Source organism: Bos indicus x Bos taurus, chromosome 9 (genome assembly GCF_003369695.1).
Source record: "Bos indicus x Bos taurus breed Angus x Brahman F1 hybrid chromosome 9, Bos_hybrid_MaternalHap_v2.0, whole genome shotgun sequence".
Lineage (NCBI taxonomy): Eukaryota > Metazoa > Chordata > Mammalia > Artiodactyla > Bovidae > Bos > Bos indicus x Bos taurus.
Genome location: NC_040084.1, coordinates 64047647 through 64064112, shown reverse-complemented (window position 1 = coordinate 64064112; position 16466 = coordinate 64047647). Strand labels below are relative to the sequence as shown.

The 16466-nt window shown below is 45.7% G+C and overlaps 1 protein-coding gene across 1 annotated transcript in view; it reads left to right on the top strand.

The window, feature by feature from the left end:
• Positions 1-16466, top strand: part of NT5E (5'-nucleotidase ecto) — a 73003-nt gene that overhangs the window by 38547 nt on the left and 17990 nt on the right. Inside the window, exon 3 of the mRNA XM_027551459.1 lies at positions 3777-3965. Coding sequence (XP_027407260.1) covers positions 3777-3965 — 189 coding nt within the window. The remainder of the gene's footprint in view (positions 1-3776; positions 3966-16466) is intronic.

Genomic DNA, 16466 nt, shown 5'->3' with positions numbered 1-16466 from the left:
TCACTGACGTGGGCTGGGCTGGGGTCCTGAGGCCCAATTGCCGCAGGTCGCCCTCTGGTGAGATGCTCCTGCTGTGAGTCCCTAGCACCCCCCGAAAATGCCTCCCCTGATCACATTTGTCCTCACTCTGGGCTTCCTTGGGAGCAGCCCGAGGACAGAGCTAGCCTGCTCTCAGTGAACATCTGGAACCTAATAGAGGGGCCAGCTCAGGATCTCTGACTAAAGATGTGGACATGTTGAATAACAGAATAGTTATGTGTCTCCATGATGTCTGTTCCTTCCAGGGGGATTTGAGTTCATTAAAGGTAGAATCTAATTAATGTCATAAACAAAGTTGGGGAGGGAGGGAAGAGGGTCTGGTGAGTGAAGGGCAGGATGGCCAGCTCGGGGGTCAGGTAGACACGATGAAGACCCTCCTTGGCCCCCTCTAAGGTGTGTGAAGAATCCTGGGGCAAAGGGCATTCCAGAAGCGAGGTCAGAGTCATCTTCTGAGACCCATGCTGCCAAGGGCAGGGACCTGCCTGGTGCCAGCACGAGGGGCTTCCCAGTGAAAGCTGTGAAATGAACACACAAGAGCAGGCAGGTGTGGGGCCACAATCCCAAAGTAGTAGGTGTTTAGTTTCCTGGAACATGGATTCTAAGAGAAAGCTGGAAAGTGGGGTGAGGACTGGATTGTTGGGCTGAGGAGTTCAGCATGATTTGGAGAAAAACGTTAGTCCCTTCTTTCATAGTCAGCAATAAGGAGACTTCCCTAATGGTCCAGTGGTTCACTTTCCCATGCAGAAGGTATGGGTTTCATCCCTGGTTGAGGAACTAACATCACATGTGCCTCATGGCCAAAAAAACAAAATGTAAAACAGACACCCCTGGTGGTTCAGACAGTAAAGAACCACCTGCAACGTGGGAGACCTGGGTTCAGTTCCTGCGTTGGGAAGATCCCTTGAGAAGGAAATGGCAACCCAGTCCAGTATTCTTGCCTGGAGAATCCCATGGACATAGGAGCCTGGTGGGCTACAGTCCACGGGGTCACAAAGAGTTGGACACAACTGGGCGATTAAGCACATAGCACAAAACAGATGCAATATTGTAACAAATTCAATAAAGACTTTAAAAATCGTTCTTAAAAATAGTCACCAATAAAAAGATAGAAGAGGGGGATGGTGGAGAGACGGGGCGGGGACCAGCCTTGCTGGGACTCAGATGGCACCTTACCAGATTACAAAAGACGTGAGAGCTGAAAGGACCACACTCTTTCCAGCATCTCCCAGGAGAAAGGGGCTGCATCATGTAGGGACCAGTGCAGGAGCTGGGCAGGGGTGCAGCAGTGTCTCGGGGGACGCTTGCTTCTCCCAAGACCACAGGCTCAGCAGCCTGGCTCCTTCTGTCAATCTCTGGCACCAAATATCCAGCCTCAATCCTTCAGTCCTGGTGGCCTGGGTGCCCACAGGCATAATTTGTATTTCTAGCACATTTCATTTATTTTATTTAGAAAATGAAATTTCTCTCACTCCCTGGTGGCTCAGATGGTAAAGAATCCACCTACAATGCAGGAGATGCAGGTTGAGTCCCTGGGTTGGGAAGATCCCTGGAGGAGGGCTTGGCAACCCACTCTAGTATTCTTGCCTGGAGAATCCCATGGACAGAAGAGCCTGATGGGCTACAGTCCATGGGGTTGCAAAGAGTCGGACATGGCTGAGCGACTAACACTTGCACTTTTCCCTTCATATTATCCTGAAATAAATCCCATGCCTTCTGTATGTGGGATGACCAATCATGTGAGGTTTCTGATGTGTTAGGAGAATACAGTCCTTTGTCCTCAGAGGCCTTTCTCTCGACTTTTTGTTCTTTCCTGCCCACCACACTGAAGCAGAGGATGAAGCATAAGTCTCAGCAAACATCCATTCAATTACTCATTCATTCATTCCCTCTGGGGGCCTACCTCTGTTCCTGGCAGTGTTCTTGGCATCAGAGATACTGACCCCAAAAAGCCCTGCCCACTGGATCTTCCCATTTAGTGGGAAAAGAAATAGATGAGGAAAATGTTTGGTACACCAGAAGGTGGTGAATGCCACAGAGAGAAATTAAGCAGAAGTGTGGAATGGGGAGGGTGCACTTCATTGTTTTAAGGGGAGATCAGTGAGAGGATCAGTGTTGACACAGCACTGAGGGTGACCTGGGAGCCTTGAGCTTCTTGGGGTGGCTGGCAAGAATAATCAGATGATTCTTAATGGCCTCATTGCAGACAGTGATGGCCAAGCTGTTATAACTCTTGATCTTTAAATGTTGCCCTGTGAGCTACTGGCAGCACTGCAGATCCCATCCACATCTGTGAACCACTTGTTTTCAAGCTGTCAGTCTGGGGTACCCCCAGCTTTACCATCAGCCTTGCTGCTTATTTTCCATGCTCTTTGGCACAAATCATCTTAACTGATTCGAGGGACTCCAGAGTTCCCTCCTGGAACACACCAAGACCCCCAAACACCACACATCAGAAGTGATATGTTTAACCATCTCATAGCTCCATAGATGAATACTTTTCAAACTGTACATAACAGACTCCTGGGTTTTGAAAAGTTGTTAGGAGACTGATTCATCTTTTGGCATTTTTGTTTTAGGGTTGGTTGCAGATCCTCTGGAAGGTCCGGAGTCACAGCTGGCTGGCTGTGACTTCAGGGCAGCGTATCTGTATTTGTAGTCCTGTCTGTGCCAGTCAGAGCTGTAAGCCCTCCAGCCATGCAGCGATTTGACTGCAGGACAGGGACAAAGGGAGAGCCTGGTGGGCTTACCACACCGGGTAGTGCGAGCCTGCAGCACACAGCGCCCAGCTGTGCGGTCACACTCACACTCGCCAGGCAAGCTTCAGCTCCCACTGTGTAGGGGGTGAGCCTCCTGGGAGGGATGCAAGGCTCCCAGGGCCAGCAGTCCTCGGCAGATTAGAACGCAATCTAATCAGTGCTCAACGATGCTCTAACACTGACCTTATCCAGTGGACGAGACAGCGTTGTCAATGGCGTCAATTCAAGGACCAGTCACTGACAAGAGTTTCGAGTTTGAAGGCTGATTGTGCTGAACCTGCAAACAAAGCCATACAGTAGCTAATCTTTTTTTTAAGTTTTATTGAGATATGATTGACATCCAGCACTAAGGTATATAGCATAATGACTTGGCATGTATACAGTCCAACATGTTTATGTGCTCAGGCATGCTTTGTGTTGACCTAATGGAAGTCTGAATAAAAATACAAATAGATTAAAGAAATAGATCACAAATCTGAACCCTGCTTACAGTTTAAGACTGAACTCGAGCAACATAGTATCATCCACAGCCTTAAGCCAACAGGCAACCTTGTGTGTGTGTGTGTCTTAGACTCTCAGTCCTGTCTGACTCTTCGTGACCCCATAGACTGTAGCCTGCCAGGCTCCTCTGTCCCTGGAATTTTCCAGGCAAGAATACTGGAGTGTGTTGCCATTTCCTTCTCCAAGGGATCTTCCCAACTCAGGGACTGAACCCAGATCTCTTGCATTGGGCAGATTCTTTATCATCTGAGTCACCAGGGAAGCCCCATTGCAACTTAAGGGAATGTAACTGAGAATATTGATGTGAATTTTTATTGGCTTTGTAGAGATATTACACTGAACTTATACATAAGTTTTGGTCTTAAAAATTTAAGAACTTTAGATAGTAAGGTATTTTTACTTGATATGCTTATATAATAAGCAATATGATTTTTAAAAAAGCAATTGTTGAGTAAATGTCCATTTTCTTTTCTTCCTTAGGAACGAATTTAGTATTCGAAGATGAAATCACTGCATTGCAACCAGAAGTAGATAAGTTAAAAACTCTAAATGTGAACAAAATTATTGCACTGGGACACTCTGGTTTTGAAGTGGATAAACTCATTGCTCAGAAAGTGAAGGGTGTGGATGTGGTGGTGGGAGGACATTCCAACACGTTTCTCTACACAGGTAATGGTCCCGGGAGGGTTAGATAATATATGTTGATATAAAGTATAATATGTATTAATATGTGTAATAATGTATATAAGTGATACACACCGAGTGATAATGTGTGAATCTTACTCAAAGAGACTTTTAAAAAAATTTTGTATTGAAATACAGTTGATTTACCACATTGGGTGGGAATGACTGCAGGCAGGTTGCAGACAAAGTATGAGTGTGATGAAGACGGTGCGGATGCTGACAGAGATGCCACCTTTCTTAGCGCAGGTGACTTTGCCATCAAGCATCTGAGAGCCACTTAAGTAATTCAAGATGGGGGAGTTGGCTAGACTGAGGATGCCAACACCAAGAAACCCCACTGGAGCAGGTCATCGGGCAACACTGGGTGGAGGTTAAGACTCTGGTGTGGACGGTCTAGACTACTAACAAGGGCTGGGCGCCTGTCGGCCTGGCCTCCCTCATTGCTAGGATGAGGGTCAGTTATAAGCATTGCTGTGGCTTCATGTGCATGTGAGTGGACGGTGGTGAAGTGCCTCAGAACAGGGCCTGGAGCTCTAGGCTCTCACTTCGGCCATGTCCCAGCTCTGGAATAAGACACCCTCCTGGTCTTTCCTTAGCTTCCCTCTGAGGCAGCATCAGCGCCTGAGGACACACAGGAAGAACTCGGCGCATCCCACCCCTGCATCTGGTAGAGCAGTGGCTTCAAAGGCGTTTGACTGTGATCCATAGTAAGAAGGGTGTTGTTCACGAGGACCCAGTGCGTGCTCACACACACACACACACACACACACACACACTAAATGAAATATTTCCCAAGGCACTCAGGGTGCACCCTGATATTTTCTGTTCTGTTTCACTTTTTTGAATTCATTGGCTGTGCTGGGTCTTCACTGCTGCGAGAGGGTGTTCTCTAGCTGCGGCAGCGAGCAGGGGCTGCTGTCTACTTGCAGTGCTCAGGCTTCTCACTGTGGTGGCTTCTCTTGGGAAGCGCAGGCTCTAGAGTGTGTGGGTTCTTAGTTTCGACATGAGCATTTAGTTGCTCTGGGGCATGTGGGATCTTCCTGGACCAGGGGTTGAACGCCTGTCCCCTGCATTGGCAGGCGAGTTCTTAACCACTGGAACTCCAGGGAAGAAGTCTACTTTTTCACTTTTTAAGTGCCAATTACCACCCACTTAATTAATTTCTTCATATTATAGCTAGGCTATATTTTGAATGCTGAGTTTTCAATGAGCTATGGCCAAAATGGGCAAGAAGAATTAAAGGAATCCGATGCCGCCTCTCAGATGTTGAAGGCATTGCCACACTCCCTTTGACTTGCCTTAGACCCTCTGAAGGCCCAGCCACCATCCGCAGCCTTGGTACACGGCCATCAGTCAGTGAGCCCGGCTGGACCTGAAAAGGCTGAATGGCTGTGCCCCGCCTCCCATTAAATTCTGCAGCCTCTTGTTTTGTTCCTGTCACTTTGGTTCCAGCCAATGAGATCCTGCAAAAGAGAATGTGTCTTCTGCTAAGGAGATGATAAATGATGAATGACTGGTTGAAAGAAAGATTTGCGGATAAAAATTATACTATTTATCCACAAACTTTGAAGTAGATAATTACAGTCTCGAGAAAAAACTACCTGTAGAGTTAGTATTTTATCTCACATTTCATGATTGCTTACCAAGATTAAATTATTCTCATGAAAATGTTCAATTTGGACACTCATCATTGTGAGGAATGAACTTAACAATTAAAGGGAATTCTAGGACACAATAGGAAATGAGATATGTTTGCTTCTTTAAATATATTTTCCCAACCTTAAAAAGCAAACAGAAAACAAAACAACAACAAAACACAGCCCTTCACTCCATTGCCTTGAGAATTAACATAAAGTTGGGAATTCCCTAGCGACCCAGTGGTTAGAACTCTGCACTTTTACTACTAAGGGCCCAGGTTCAATTCTGGTCCAGGAACTCAGATCCAGCAAGCCAAGAAAAAGACAAAAGAATTAGCATAAAGTTAGATATGCTTGATTAATCAAATTAGGGTTAAAATAATGCATGATTTCCTGGAGAAGGAAATGACAACCCACTCCAGGATTCTTGCCCGGAGAATCCCATGGCCAGAGGAGCCTGGCGGGCTACAGTCCATGGGGTCACAAGGAGTCGGACACGACTGAGCAACTAAACAACAACAACAGCAGTGCATCGTTTGTGATCTTGTCTCCTGAGAACCATTTCAGCAACACAAGACCCAACACACACACTCACCTAAAACAGTTTCACAAAGCGTCTAGATTGTACCTGATATTTTATGTTCTGTTTAATTCTTTTAAATGCTGTAACCACTTACTAAAGAGGTTTGTCTTGTCCATATTTTTAAAAACTCAGCTTTAAATGAGGCAGGCCAAAATGGCCCAAACAGTGCATGAACAGCTTCCCTCCGAATACTGAACACGACTGCAGGTGCTTTGGACGACAGCCGCCACGCACGTGCAGGCCAGGCCACCCTGGTATTGCCTCACCGTTCTTATGTCAGGATGAAGATGAGAGAACTTTCCTGACCAGCTTTGCAAAATGTCAGGGCTACAAGGACGAGGGCTAGAATGCAGACGTCTTCTCTAAAGGAATTAAACCCTAGAGTTATGAGCTGGTCTGTGCATTTGCCTTGGGAGAAGAAAAGAAGTAAAGTGCGTTCAGACTGAAAGATGTGGCAGGTATGACAGAGGACTCCTCCGTGTGTGACCCTTGAAAGCAGACAGGCTCCTAAGATGCTGTCACTCTGTTTGCCTCCCACTATTTTAACTAGTTTGGATCATGCAAGTCTGTCTGGTTAGCTGTGGCTGTGGTGAGTGTAGGCATGCGTTTCTCCCTCTGCAGAGTTAAAGTTTTAGGTCTACAATCCCTTCTGTTGAGAGTTTCTTGATCCTATCAACTTGGACTCTCACCGCTTTTTCAGCAACTTCACTTCTGGAGTCGCAGCCTGAGACTTAGTCATCATCCTGAATTGCTCATCCCCACAACCCCACTCCCTCCTCCCCGTAAGGCGCTCTCACCTTATTCTTCAGCAAGCTGCCTGCAGCCTCACTGAAACCTCAGTCTGGTGAACCCTCCACCCCTCCCAGCCCAGCAGGTGCCACTTCTCTTCCTTAGCCTGGGAACACCCATTGCAGCCTCACTACCAGGTCTCTAGTTGATTCAAGGAAGACAGGTGCCAGGACTGTTGAGTGAATGCCAACAGATGTGGCTCCTTTAAAAGTAACATTTCTTCGGAATTCCCTTGCAATCCAGTGGTTAGGACTCTGCAGGGGACCCAGGTTCAATCCCTGGTTGGGGAACTAAGATTCTACATGCCACGTGGCACAGTCCCCACCCTGCCCCCCACACACACACACACACATTTTTTAAGCAAGATTTCTTTATTTGGAGTTTTTTTTTTTTCATTAAGTACCTAATTGTGTTGCTTCTGGATTTCATCACACATTTCTTAAATATGAAGTCCGAGCCTTGTCATTGACTTAAGAGAACATAAGTGATTTTAAAGCACACAGTATTTTATTCTTAAAATAAATGAAGTTCACAGTTTTAAGTATAAACAGAACCATGAAGGCTAGTGTTTGTTCTTCCCACTGCAGCCAGCAGCCAGCTATGCACTGTGCAGGGGTGGACCCATCCCTGCTTCATTAGAATAAGTGAAAGAGGGCAAGAGATTTGGTTGTGCTTTGCAGTCATTGTTCATCTTACCATTGATTTTCACTCTTGTAGTTTAGATAATCTTGCCTTTTAGAACAAAAAAGGAGTCTTGACTCATTGGAAAAGACTCTGATGCTGGGAGGGATTGGGGGCAGGAGGAGAAGGGGACGACAGAGGATGAGATGGTTGGATGGCATCACTGACTCGATGGACGTTGAGTCTGAGTGAACTCCAGGAGTTGGTGATGGACAGGGAGGCCTGATGTGCTGCGATTCATGGGGTCACAGAGTGTTGGACACGACTGAGTGACTGAACTGAACTGAACACCTACAGGATAGGGAAACACTCTCCAACAAAGAACCACTTCCTCTGGGCATCCATAGGACTGAGGATGTGTGGGTTTGAGTGAACTGGGAGAACCAGCCACAGGGCAGAGGTGTGGCTGGTAGCTTCAGAGATGATGGCCACCAGGCACAGGGACTCACTCTTTCTGAGGGTCACTACTCAGGACCCCTCAGTCAACTTCCAATTTCAGCACCAACATCCTTCACGGAGCGAAACCAGAGCCTTCTGGCTAATGATTTCTGCAGCCACATAACACTGATCGGTTTTAGTAGCATCTCATGGAAGTGCTTTCCAAGGAGAAGCGGGACGAGCCAAGCCCCAAAAGTGAAAAGAACAGCTATTAAATCAATATAGAAGAGGATCATGTCATTTGGCAGGCTGAGTTGTAGGAAAGCTGATGGCCAACTACATATTGTGAAATCGAAAGCCTACTCCTATCACAGAGTCAAATCTCATCAAATCTCTCCCTGGAGGAGAGAAGAATCTTTTACATTCCTGCTGTTCTGGTATTTCCCCTTGATGGTCTTGGAGACGGATTTCAATTCTCTGATTTCTCTGGCAAGCGTCATGGGATTGTGGAGAAGGCTTTTGCGCTCTGATGGATCCAGTCTCCCTCCTGGGGTTGGTCACTGCTGGCTGGCCAACTTTGTGTGCATGCGTGTTTGACTCCTTGCGACCCTATGAACCATAGCCTGCTAGGCTCTTCTGTCCATGGGATTCTCAGGCAAGAATACTGGAGTGGGTTGCCATGCCCTCCTCCAGGGGATCTTCCCAACCCAGGGATCAAACCCACATCTCTTAAGTCTCCTGCATTGGCAGGCAGGTTCTTTACCACTGGCTCCTCCTGGAAAGTCCTGTCCAAACTTGGACATGTCTTAACCACTCTAGGCTTCAGTTTTTTATTTTTAAAAATGGTTGCAATGATTTGACTACCTCAGAGAATGTTGTAGGGATTAAATAAGATTGTATAGTAACAGAACTGGACCCCAGAACATAATGGGTCCAAGAAAAAAATGTCAATTCTCTAATATTCTGTAACACAGGAAAATGTATGCAATTTCATTTTAAATGAAAAAGAGGAAGATACAAGAAATTTTTTATAACTATACAGAATTTTCTTACCCAGATTGTAGTAATTTGACATTTGTGTACGTGTGCCAAGTTGCTTCAGTCCTGTCCAGCTCTTTTGCGACCCCATGGACTGTATTCCTCGAGGCTTCTCTGTCCATGGGATCTTCCAGGCAATAATACTGGAGTGGGTTGCCATGCCCTCCTCCAGGGGATCTTCCTGGCCCAAGGATTGAACCGGCATCTCTTATGTCTCCTGCATTGGCAGGCAGGTTCTTTACCACTGGCACCACCTGGGAAGCCCCTTGACACTTGTAACTCCAAACAAATTTATAAGGTCACTCCTCCCTTTAGTAAATGGAAAGACTCTTTATCCTACAAAACTTAGGGAACACTGGAGCTCTTCTTACCCTCTTCCCCCAAAATCTGACCATTCCTTGGGGAGCCTGTATTTTTCCTGATCCCCTTGGTCCTAATTCTTTCTTGTGTCTCCTCTGTTCTTACCTCTTTCAAACCATTCTTCTTATGTATGAAGTAAAGACCCAAATATGGAAAAGTGACCTTTCTTCTTGATCCCTGCGAATTCCATCCACACAGGGCAGCTTCCTTTCAAGTCTGCCAGGCCCTGCAGGGGACCCACCACTGTGCAGCCTCACCTTCCAAGGCTCCAGCACCTCAGGGCATGCCTCACTGGCTGACTTTGTTCCCCAGCCCACCCTCCTCCCCATTCTCATCGACCTCCCATTCCACGTTCTCCTGTTGTTCCTCCTGTCCCCACACCCTTTATCCAAGGCTACTTCCTGAAACTCAAATGTCTCCCACTATTTTTATGCAAAAAAATAAGCTCTTTGCATACACCCCTGCCCTGCTGGGTCCCCATCTTTGTCAGGGACCCTCCTTGCAAGCAGGTCTGCCTCACCTCCCCATGGGGAGAAGGAGAGGGACAGGGACCCATGTCATCATTAGGGGAGCCTGTTGGACCCTCATTCTCTCACAGGCGTTCATTAGACAGAAAATGGTTTCTCCCTAGAATGGATTCTGCCACCCATTTCCCTCTCTTAGCGATCCATAGACGTGTATTTTTTTAATTGAAGGATAGTGGATTTGCAATGTTGTATTAATTTCTGCTGTACAGCAAAGTGATTCAGTTATACATACATATACATTCTTTTTCATATTCTCTTCTGTTGTGATTGATCACAGGACGGTGACTGTAGCTCCCTGTGGGCTACAGTACCACCTTGTCGTTCATCCATCCTGTATGAGAGTTTGCATCTGCTAATCCCACACTCTCAATCCATCCCTCCCCACCCCCACCCCACTGGCAACCACAAGTGTATTCTCTCCATACATACATTTTTTTTAATTCACAGAAATTATATTGGTTATTGCCAAGGGGTGGCAGTGGGACTGCAAATAATGTTTTTTTTTTCTCCATTTGCCAAATATTGTCATGCTAATTTCACATTGATCTAAAAAAATTTTTTTTAACCTCTCTAAGCTTTTAGGAGAACCTGTTGGACCCTCATCCTCTCACGGGCATTCACTAGACGGAAAATGGTTTTTCCCTAGAATGGATTCTGCCACCCATTTCCCAAGTCAACAGACTTCCCTGGTGGCTCAGACAGTAAAGCGTCTGCCTACAATGCGGGAGACTGGGGTTCAATCCCTGGGCCAGGAAGATCTCCTGGAGAAGGAAATAGCACCGTACTCCAGTATTCTTGCCTGGAAAATCCCATGGACGGAGAAGCCTGGTAGACTACAGTCCATGGGGTCACAAAGAGTCGGACACAACTGGGTGACCTCACTTTCACTTTCTTTCAAGCTTTGTAAATGGAACCATTAATCCTAAGGTTTGTTAAAAGAAAATTTTCTACAATGTACTGATTAGTAGGCTTTTATTCAGCAATTCATGGATGGAGCAGCATCCCATCTGGCGGAGAGAAAAGTCACTTGGAAGGACTGTAGGAGGCCAGAGAGTCTTAAAGACCAAAGGAGGAGTAACAAGGAGGTTGTTGTTGTTGTTTTCGGTCACCTAGTCATGTCTGACCCTTTCGACCCCATGGACTGCAGCACACCATGCCTTCCTGTCCCTTACCATCTCCCCAAAGTGTGCCCAAGTTTATGTCCATTGTGTCAGTGATGCCATCCAGGCATCTCATCCTCTGATTCCCTCTTCTCCATCTGCCCTCAATTTTTCCCAGCATCAGGGACTTTTCCAATGGGTCAGCTGTTCACATCAGATGACCAAAATACTGAAGTTTCAGCTTCAGCATCAGTCCTTCCAATGAGTATTCAGGGTTGACTTCCCTTAAGACTGACTGGTTTGATCTCCTTGCTGTCCAAGGGACTATCAAGAGTCTTCTCCAACACCACAGCTCCAAGACATCGATTCTTCGGCACTCCGCCTTCTTTAAGGTCCAGGTCTCACAACTGTACGTGACCACTGGGAAGAACACAGCCTTGACTATACAGACCTTTGTTGGCAAAGTAATGTCTCTGCTTTTCAACACACTGTCTAGATTTGTCATAGCTTTCCTGCCAAGAAGCAAATGTCCTCTGATTTCATGGCTGCAGTCACCATTCTCAGTGATTTTGGCCCTGGGCCTTGCTGACATCAGCTTCCCTTCTGTGGAGCCTGTGTGTGGGGCCTGTGGGCACAGACTGGGGGGTCTGGGTCTGCCTGTTCTGGGAGAGTCTCACAGAAGACAGGTGGTTCTGGTTTACTCACGGAAAGCTTAGCATGAGTGACTCCATCTTGGAACTGATCTGGTTATTTTACAACTTGAGCTCTTATAAATATAGCTGTTAAATTTTTTTTAAGGCGCTGTATAGACTCAATTTGAGAACCTGACCTAAATACACAAATGGCCAAATGTATCTTCTTACCTTGAAACAATAAGAAACTGGGAGTATGATGCTTTGTCCCAAGCATCTGAGCTATGCCTCTCTCAGATTTCTTGTCCTCAGTCTATAAATTTCTCTCAGGCCTAGAAACTCTTAGGATTGTCGGTTTTGCCAGCTCATGTGTAAGGACATTTCCAAATGCTCTGTCATGCCATGAAAGCAGAACTTTGGCTTCCTCACTAGAAGTCCTCTGGGTTCTAAAATAAGCCCATTTTTTAAACTAATTTGTATTGGAGTATAATTGCTTTACAGTGTTGTATTAGTTTCTGCTGTACAGCAAAGTGAATCAGCCACACGAATACATCTATCCCCTCCCTTTTGGATTTCCTTCCCATCCGGGTCAACACAGGGCATTAACTAGAGTTTCCTCTGCTGTATAGTAGGTTCTCATTAGTTATCTATTTTACACATAGTATCAGTAGTGGAGTAAGTTCATATGAATTGTGCATCCCATGCTCCACTGCTCACCTGTGTGGCTGAAGCTCATGCTTTGTGGAAATCAACTGCTCAGACCCTCACTGAATAGAAACACCTAGCATTTCCCAGGGTACACAACCACTCTGGAACACCCTCTCCAACTAAATGCTAGTTTTCTCTAAAAAAAAAAAAAAAAAGAGAGAGAGAGGCCTGTTATAATGCAAATCATTCTCTCTTTGTCTGTCCCATTTCTTTGGACTCTGCATTTTTTGTCTTTTTTTTTTCATATTTTTAAGTGGTGGAAAATTGTTTTACAATCATATATTGGTTTCTGCCATACAACAACACAAATCAGTCATAATTTTATATATCCCTTCCCTCTTGAGCTTCCCACCCCTCTGCATCATCACAGAACGGCCAGGCTGGGCTCCGTGTGTTATTTAGCAACTTCCCACTAACTATTTTATACATGATATATATATATGTCAATGCTACTTTCTCAATTCGTCCCACCCTTACCTTCCTCCATTGTGTCTACAAGTTTGTTCTCTACTAAGCTCATCAGTTGGAGAAGGCTATGGCACCCCACTCCAGTACTCTTGCCTGGAAAATCCCATGGATGGAAGAGCCTGCTAGGCTGCAGTCCATGGGGTCACGAAGAGTCAGACACGACTGAGTGACTTCACTTTCACTTTTCACTTTCATGCGTTGGAGAAGGAAATGGCAACCCACTCCAGTATTCTTGCCTAGAAAATCCCAGGGATAGGGGAGCCTGATGGGCTACCGTCTATGGGGTCGCACAGAGTTGGACACGACTGAAGCGACTTAGCAGCAGCAGCAGCAGCAGGTTCATCAGTATCATTTTTCTAGATTCCATCCCAGTTGCCAGTTCAGTCACTCAGTTGTGTCTGACTCTTTGCGACCCCATGGACTGCAGCACGCCAGGCTTCCCTGTCCATCACCAACTCCTGGACCCTCCTCAAACTCATGTCCATCGAGTCAGTGATGCCATCCAACCATCTCATCCTCTGTCGTCCCCTTCTCCTCCTGCCCCCAATCCCTCCCAGCATCAGGGTCTTTTCCAATGAGTCAGTTCTTCACATCAGATGGTCAGAGTATTGGAGTTTCAGCTTCAGCAACAAATGAATATTCAGGACTGATTTCCTTTAGGATGGACTGATTGGATCTCCTTGCAGCCCAAGTGACTCTCAAGAGCCTTCTCCAACACCACAGTTCAAAAGCATCAGTTCTTCGGTGTTCAGCTTTCATAATGGTCCAACTCTCACATCTATACATGACTCCTGGAAAAACCATAGCTTTGACTAGATGGACCTTTTTTGGCAAAGTAATGTCTCTGTTTTTTAATATTCTGTCTTGGTTGGTCATAGCTTTTCTTCCAAGGAGCAAGTGTCTTTTAATTTCATGGATGCAGTCACCATCTGCAGTGATTTTGGAGCCCCCAAAAATAAAGTCTGTCACTGTTTCCACTGTTTCTTCATCTATTTGCCATGAAGTGATGGGACTGAATGCCATGATCTTAGTTTTCTGAATGTTGAGTTTTAAGCCAACATTGGAGAATTTTGAACGTTGGAGAATTGAGCATTTTGAGCTTGGAGAATTTTGAGCGTTACTTTGCTAGCATGTGAGATGAGTGCAATTGTGTGGTACTAACAGTCTTTGGCATTGCCTTTCTTTGGGATTGGAATGAAAACTGACCTTTTCCAGTCTTGTGGCCACAGCTGTTTTCCAAATTTTCCATCATAAGTGAGTGCAGCACTTTCACAGCATCATCTTTTAGGATTTGAAATAGCTCAACTGGAATTCCCTCACCTCCACTAGCTTTGTTCATAGTGATGCTTCCTAAGGCCCACTTGACTTCACATTCCAGGATGTCTGGCTCTAGGTGAGTGATCACACCATCATGGTTATCTGGGTCATAAGATCTTTTTTGTATAGTTCTTCTGTGTACTTCTGTGGAAACTTCTGGATTCCATATATATGTGTTAATATATGGTGCTTGTTTTTTTGACTTACTTTACTCTGTATAAGAGACTCTAGGTTCATCCACCTCACTACAACTGACCCAAATTCGTTCATTTTTATAGCTGAGTAATATTCCATTGTATGAATGTACCACAACTTCTCTATCCATTCATCTGTCGATGGACATCTTGGTTGCTTCCATGTCCTGGCTACTGTATATAGTGTGGCAATGAACATTGGGGTACATGTGTCATTTAGAATTGTGGTTTTCTCAGGGCATATGCCCAGTGGTGGGATTGCTGGGTCTGAACTCTGTGTTTTAACAGGCCACAGTGATAGAACCAGAGGACAGCTGTGTTGTTAGGATTTTGTTTTTAATTTTTATATAAAACACTGTTCTATATTGTAAAAAAAAAAAAAAAAAAAGAATTCTGATATCTGAAACCTATTTGCAAAGCAGAAATAGAAACATAGACATTAAGAACAAACACATGGACCCCAAGGAGGGAAAAGGGGGTTGGGATAAACTGGGAGATTGGGATTGACATACACACACTGTTATGTATAAAATAGATAACTAATGAGAACCTACTTGTCACAGAGAACGCTACTCAGTGCTCTGTGGTGACTTAAATGAAAAGGAAATCCAAAAAAAGAGGGGGTGTATGTATACATATGGCTGATTCCCTTTGCTGTACAGCAGAAATTAACACAACATTGCAAAGCAACTATGAAAGTGAAAGTCACTCAGTGGTCTCCGACTCTTTGCAACCCCGTGAACTGTACAGTCCATGGAGTTCTCCAGACCAGAATACTGGAGTGGGTAGCCTTTCCCTTCTCCAGGGGATCTTCCCAACCCAGGGATCAAACTGGGGTCTCCTGCATTGCAGGCGGATCCTTTACCAACTGAGCTATCAGGGAAGCAACTATACTCCAATAAAATTTTTTTAAAAAAAGAATGCTGGTATCTGGAAGGAAACTCGGCCATGACTTAATCTGCTGTGAAGAGAAGAGGGTGGCGGACCATAGGAGTGTCACTCCGTCCCCTGCTCTGTCACACTGGGTGGCCTTTGCCTCACAAGGTGAAGCAAAGCCCTCAGGCCTGGCCCCACAGGGCAGTGGAGTCCAGCATGCCAGGACTTGTTGGAGCTTGGAGATGTTTATTGAGTAAGTGAGTGAGTGTATGAGCCCGTTCCCACCCTGCCAAGCTCCTGTAATTGCCCTAGCCAGTTGCAACTGGGTAGAGGTACACAGCCTGGGTTGGATTCCAGGGGGTTTGTCCACACTCGGGTACCACTCAGAGATGCATCATCTCTTTAGACCTCACTGAATATCTAAGAGCAAGAATGTGGGCAGTAAATCGAAGCACGTACAACACAGAGGGACACGGTCCAGATATGGAGACTGTTGGCGGCCCCTTGAGTCCCCGGAGGAGATGTGACAGCCAGTGTGTCAGGATTGGGTACAGAGGTGGCCGAGGAGCTGGTGACTCACCTCTGTGGTTGCAGAATGCTTCTTGACAGCGGCTGGCCTGAGTGCCCGCTCACAGAGTGCTTCTTGGCCCACCTACTTCATGGCTTGCAATGCCAGGAGATCTCCAGCATGCAGAAGATACTCATAGCTTAAAAAAAATTAAACCCTCTTGGTATCAACCACTGAGCAAATCTCTTATTTTACAAATACAGGAAATACATTTAGGTTCCAGGAACTAAGAGTCTCTCCCAAGGTCACCAGATTGAAAAGGAGCTATACCCAAACCCGTTCTCTCAACAGGCAGCTCATTCTGCTTTACAAGCCCCACCCAGCTTGTTGAAGAAATTAGATAGAGGGAAGTTGGGAACTGGGGCTTGACTCCCCTTGACATATGGATTCCTCCACAGGAAGGGCATACACATCTTGTCTGATCTGAAAAACAGCTGGCTAAACTACTCAAGCATAATCATTCAACATTTGTCAACCACCTGCTATGTGCTGGGCCAGCCCCTGGGCCCTTATGGAACTCACTATCTTAAAAGGGATACTGATGCTGATCAGATTTTTTTTTTTAAGTATGCAACAAAATCAATCATATATACTTACAAAGCATGCTGTGAAGAAAGAAGTCCACAATGC